Source organism: Triticum aestivum, chromosome 3A (assembly GCF_018294505.1).
Source record: "Triticum aestivum cultivar Chinese Spring chromosome 3A, IWGSC CS RefSeq v2.1, whole genome shotgun sequence".
NCBI classification, from domain to species: Eukaryota; Viridiplantae; Streptophyta; class Magnoliopsida; order Poales; family Poaceae; genus Triticum; species Triticum aestivum.
In genome coordinates, this window is record NC_057800.1 from 715340629 (window position 1) to 715346339 (window position 5711).

General features: G+C 41.4%; 1 protein-coding gene across 1 annotated transcript; it reads left to right on the top strand.

Moving 5' to 3' along the window:
• Nucleotides 1–1008: 1008 nt before the first annotated feature.
• Nucleotides 1009–4288, top strand: LOC123063446 (G-type lectin S-receptor-like serine/threonine-protein kinase SD1-13). The gene is made up of 5 exons (XM_044487230.1): nt 1009–2399; nt 3089–3193; nt 3279–3460; nt 3588–3802; nt 3883–4288. The coding sequence occupies exons 1-5, from the start codon at nt 1109–1111 to the stop codon at nt 3887–3889; spliced, it is 1800 nt and encodes a 599-aa protein (XP_044343165.1). The 5' UTR covers nt 1009–1108; the 3' UTR covers nt 3890–4288.
• Nucleotides 4289–5711: the final 1423 nt, after the last annotated feature.

The following is a 5711-nucleotide window of genomic DNA, read 5'->3' on the forward strand; positions in this document are numbered from 1 at the left end:
ATTCTAGTTTCGGAGACTATGCCAACTTGTGTGATCTTGCAAAGTCAAATCAAACCAGTAAACTATATTCAAGTCGGTTGGTGGACTGAAAGTTCTCCAAATTATCTGTACCACAATAATTGTCTGGATGGGATATACTTTGAAGTACTGTCCTTGCAAAAAAAAAAAAATCAACAATCCTTGACACCTACAGGCCATGCATGTATGGTACTTCATCTGTTCCTAAATATAAGTCTTTTAGGAGATTTTAATATGAATTACATATGGACGTATATAGACATATTTTAAAATGTAGATTCACTCGTTTAGCTTCATATGTAGTCTATATTGGAATTCATTCGTTTGGCTCCGTATGTAGTCCATATTGAAATCTCTAAAAAGACTTTACGTAACTAGAAGGGAAGACTGGACTAGCGGATCAGGTATCTTCATTTGTCCCCTTCATCCATAGGCCGTGCGTACAACGCCATATACTCTCATACGTCCTGCTCACTTAGTTACTTGCCATGCCATGCGTTGTGGGTAACAGGAAGCAGAGGCTCCAGGCAATTTGTTTACCAAGTCAGGCTCAGTTGCCGTGTGCTAGACTTCTGATGTCTCACTCAGTGTAGTGAAGAATTCCATGAGCGAGAGACTGGAGATCACATCAATGGGACAGAGAAAGTATGGTGTAGTCTCTGCTTTCTTTGTCTTACCATCATCTAGTCACCTTCCTGCATTTACCACTCTCAAGTTGATAGGCTGATATAGCGATGTACTCCCTCCGTTTATTTTTGTAAATCATTTCAGACAACTCAAAATGTGTTGTTTTGTACATTGTCTGAAATGTCTTCAAAGTCTTATAAAAATGAACAAAGGAAGTATTAGAATCCATTCCACCAGTCGAGCCACATGGCATTGAAAATTTGAAATACTGCCCTCCATTCACACTTCACTGTCTATATCAACTATTGACAAAGAAGGAAATGGAACAGCAGTTCACCTATTTCAACTGCAAGGTTAGTTTTCGTAGTTCACTCTAAATTTTCCTCTGTCTTCTCCACCCAATCATATCCCCTTCTCTGCTCCTGATTCCTCATCACTTGTTAACTCAAAGAAGTGGGTAAGCATGCATCTGCCTTTTCTCCACTTGGTCATCATCGTGCTCCTGATTCCTTGGCCCTTCAGTTCAGTGCTTCTGTGCGCACCTGTCAGTGTGCTTGTCCCTGGCATGAGACTCGCTCCTGACAAAACTCTCACCTCGGACCAAGGTTCGTTCGCCTTAGACTTCTTTACCCCCTCAAATTCAACTGAAAATACATATGTTGGCATATGGTTCAACGATATCCCATTGCGCACCATCGTCTGGGTTGCCAACCGCGATAATCCGATCACTGATGCTTCATCCGCGATGCTTACTATGACCGGCAACTCTAGCCTTATGTTGTCTGAAAACAATGGCCACCACATACTTTGGATGGCAAACACAATCACTGGCAGCAACTCTTCGGCCAAACTTCTCAACAATGGCAATCTTGTAGTCCTATCATCAGACAGTGACATGTTATGGCAGAGTTTCGAGAATCCAAGCGACACCATCCTTGCTGGCATGCCTATGCAGGCGACCCACAAGACACACCCACCATGGCGGATCATCTCTTGGAAGGGCCCTGAAGACCCGTCAAAAGGCAGGTTCTCTGTTGGGAATGACCTTGACACTCCCCTACAGTCCTTCATCTGGAATGGGTCAGTGCCATACTTCCGTGCTGCTGTGAGGAACGGCTATGTATCCTCCAACGGGGGCCTCCAGGCAGTTAGTCCACTCATGTATTTGACGATTTACATGGGCACCAATGGCGAGACCTATTCAACATTTGGACTATCAGATGGCTCCTCCAGGATATTTTACAAGGTTGACTACTCTGGAAAGACCACGATATGGAGATGGAATACCAGCTTAACAGATTGGACCCTCATTACATCGTGGCCAGCTTACCGGTGCAATCTCTATGGATACTGTGGTGCATATGGCTACTACGACAACACACAGGGAATTCCTACATGCAAGTGCCTTGCTGGATTTGACCCTAGTAACAAAACAGAGTGGGTTGGAGGCATTTTTTCTCATGGTTGCCGGCGAAAGGAGGAACTGCAGTGTGGTGGACAGGACAATTTCCTGACCTTGCCAGCAATGAAGGTGCCAGACAAGTTTGTACGCCCGTGGAACAAAAGCTATGATGACTGCAAAGTGGAGTGCAGCAAAAATTGCTCATCTGTAGCATATGCTTATGCTAATCTAAGCACCACCTACATTGATGGGGATGCAACAAGGTGCCTGATGTGGACCGGGGAGCTGATTGACGTGGGGAAGGGTGCCATTGGCAATGAGAACCTATATCTCCGGCTTGCTGCCTTGTCAAGTATGTTCCTCCTTCTTTCTTTTCTTGAACACAAGTACACTCCTCTTTCTATTGCTCTTGTTTATGTTCATCAACGTTTCAGTTTAAGAATTTGTGTGTAACATAAGAAGCAGAGCATTACAACTTGCTGTTTTAACTTGATAATAAATTGTGAGTTGCTGACACTTTGGCTTCACCACTACACGCAGCAAAATCACTAGATGGTATTAGTTCTATCCCCATGTTGTTGCCATTTGCTTGGTGTTTGTACTATGTACTATATATGTCAATTCATTTAGCATGTCAAAATGGTGATACAGGTATTGAGCCCAAGTGCACATCTAAAATATTCCTTATGCAATTAACTAAACTGTAGATTACTCGTGATACTCAGACAACATTGTTAAAGTACTCCCTCCGTTCTAAAATATAAGGTGTATTAGTTTTTTTAGAAGTCAAACATGTGCATGTTTGACCAAGTTTTTAGAAAAAAAAATATCTACAACACCAAATTTGTATCATTAGATCCATCACGAAAAGTATTTTTCATATTTTATTTATTTTCTATTATGGATGCTGATATTTTATTCTATAATCTTGGTCAAACATACAAGTTTGACTTGCATGAAAATCGATAGACCTTATATTCTAGAACGGGAGGGAGTAAAGATTTACAATAAATTGAACGTCATAACATTGTTCTTTTTCAGGAAAAGGGCAAAAGAGCATCGTAATAAAAGTTATACCAGGAATTTCAGCAAGTGTGTTGCTGATACTTCTATTGGCATGCCTTGTATGGTCCTGCAAGTTTAAAGGTAATCCATTGATTTAAATTTTTAAGCAGTTTGGAAGACACAAATTCTGGCCTTTTTAAGACAACAAAGATGATATTTCTCTTAGGAAAACATGACAAGAAAGGAAGACCAAAGAGACTGATAATGGGGGATTTGCGCAGTAGTGATGGACTCGGAGAGGAAACTCATGAACTTCCATTTATTAGCTTTGAGGAAATAGTTGCTGCAACAAACAACTTCTCTATGTCCAATTTGCTAGGAGAAGGCGGCTTTGGTAAAGTTTACAAGGTAAACGTAGACACAACAACGTATCTAATTGCACTGAAATATGAAAAATTTGTCACTTTTTGCTGTGATTCAAAACCAAACCATACTATTTTGTAACCTTAATTTTCTCCTCGTTGTTATAATGCAGGGGCTCTTCCATGGCAACAAAGAAGTTGCTGTTAAAAGGCTCAGTAGAGGTTCTGGGCAGGGGGCAATAGAGTTTAGGAATGAAGTAGTCGTGATTGCTAAACTGCAACACAAAAACCTTGTAAGGCTTGTCTGTTATTGTGTGCAGGGCGATGAAAAGCTACTTATTTATGAGTATCTGCCAAACAGAAGCCTGGATACCACTCTTCCTTTTCAGTATGTTCTGATCACAAATTAATCAGCCAACAATCATTTGACACCACATCTTAAATCATAATCCGATACTACTCTTGCAGATTCTGAAAAGAAGCCAATGCTTCACTGGCCAACACGATTCAATATAATCAAAGGAGTAGCTAGAGGACTACTCTATCTACATCAAGACTCAAGACTGATGATAATTCATAGGGATCTGAAAACAAGCAACATTTTGCTAGATGGGAATATGAATCCCTAGATATCTGATTTTGGCATGGCAAGAATCTTTGGTGGAGATGAGCAACAAGCAAACACTAACCGAGTTGTCGGAACATAGTAAGTACTATCTTGCGTGTAGTTGTTAATTAAAGTCATACATAGTTAAACTCAACTCGAAACGTACAAGTCGGGCTGATGATGTGATTTATCCATCGGTTATATGTCTCCGGAATATGCAATGGAAGGCCTCTTTTCTGTTAAGTCTGATGTTTATAAATTTGGAGTGTTGCTCTTGGAAACTGTAAGTGGTCTAAGGATTAGCTCAACCTAGAACATCAATGAGTTCCCCAACCTTATAATATATGTAAGATTATGATTTATCGTTATCGATGTCTGGAATTCCTTTGACCACATGACTTATTTTTTTTCATTTGATTTATTCAGGCATGGAGGGAAGGGCTAGCAATGGATTTGGTGGATCCATCAGTTTCAGAGAGTTGCTCGAATGAAGAGGCTTTATGTTGCATTCATGTTGGGCTCTTGTGTGTTCAGGATGATCCGGATGTCAGACCACTCAAGTCAACTGTTGTATCAACGTTGGAGAGTAGAAGCACACCAGTTGCAACGCCTGATAAGCCACTGTATTTTTCTCGGAGGAATAAGGTAGCAAAGAGAGCAGACTACGGTCAGGACTCTGTGGATATGGAAGCCCTTACAGTACTGGAGGGGCGATAGGGTCTCGAAGTTTTCAAGTTCCACCCGTGCACTGTTTCCTGTTCTCCCATGCTTGCATTGAGATGATTTTGCAGCACTCTTTCAAAGCCAAAGCTTCCAAAAGGTGTGATTTCACCCCCTCAGTTCAAAGATGGAATCTACCGTGGGAGGACAAGGTTATGGTCAACCTTGATACTGCCATCTTCTTACAATCTGAATATATTGGTGCTGGTGTTGTACTTTTGTGTCCAGTGATCACTTCTATGAGAATGTGTGATCACTTCTATGAGAAGGTTTGCGATCCTGAACCCGCTGAAGTAATGGCCACTCGATGTTCTTTTATCATGTTCTCTTGTTGATGGTATTCAGAGGAATATCTTAGCTTGTGATTGTTCATCTCTGGTGTCCAAGCTGAATGCCTCTGAAGCTGAACGATTGGCTACTGGTGCTGTCGCCCATGACATCAAGTTATTACCGTTGTTGAAGTTTGTTTCAGTTTCCTTTATTCATGTTAGTTGAGCATGTAATAGGGCGGCTCATGCTATCACGCGATCTGCGGAGCATGTTGTCGTAGGTGCTTGGTATGTCGAAGCTCCGGATTTCATCGGACCCGTACTTTGTAATGAACTTATTGTCATTTAATCAATGAAGCGCCACCCATTGCCTAAAAAAACTTGCTAAAGTATTGAGCTCCCACTGGAATCAAACACACTGGAGTCCTCACTTACAAATATTGATTTCAGTTTTGCGGCATGCTACAATACCTCTGGGGTTCCACTCTGTGAAGTCTGGAGCATACCAATTTGTGATTCCTTCTATAAAAGAGTGAGAGGGATGATTTGTTTATTTCTTTCATTTTTTTCCATGTGGAAGGGGGACATAACCCCTCTGCCACTTCTAAGGGGTATTTTGATCAAAGTAATGGTCCAACGCCTTTGACCGAACGAAATCTTGACAGAAGGGCATTCGAGCAACCTCAGGAGCAAATCTAAGG

Coding starts and splice junctions, on each gene's coding strand:
- LOC123063446 (XM_044487230.1), top strand. CDS start 1,109: ATGCATCTGCCTTTTCTCCACTTGGTCATCATCGTGCTCCTGATTCCT. Junction 3,194..3,278: donor ATGGTCCTGCAAGTTTAAAG/GTAATCCATTGA, acceptor TATTTCTCTTAG/GAAAACATGACAAGAAAGGA. Junction 3,461..3,587: donor GCTTTGGTAAAGTTTACAAG/GTAAACGTAGAC, acceptor GTTATAATGCAG/GGGCTCTTCCATGGCAACAA.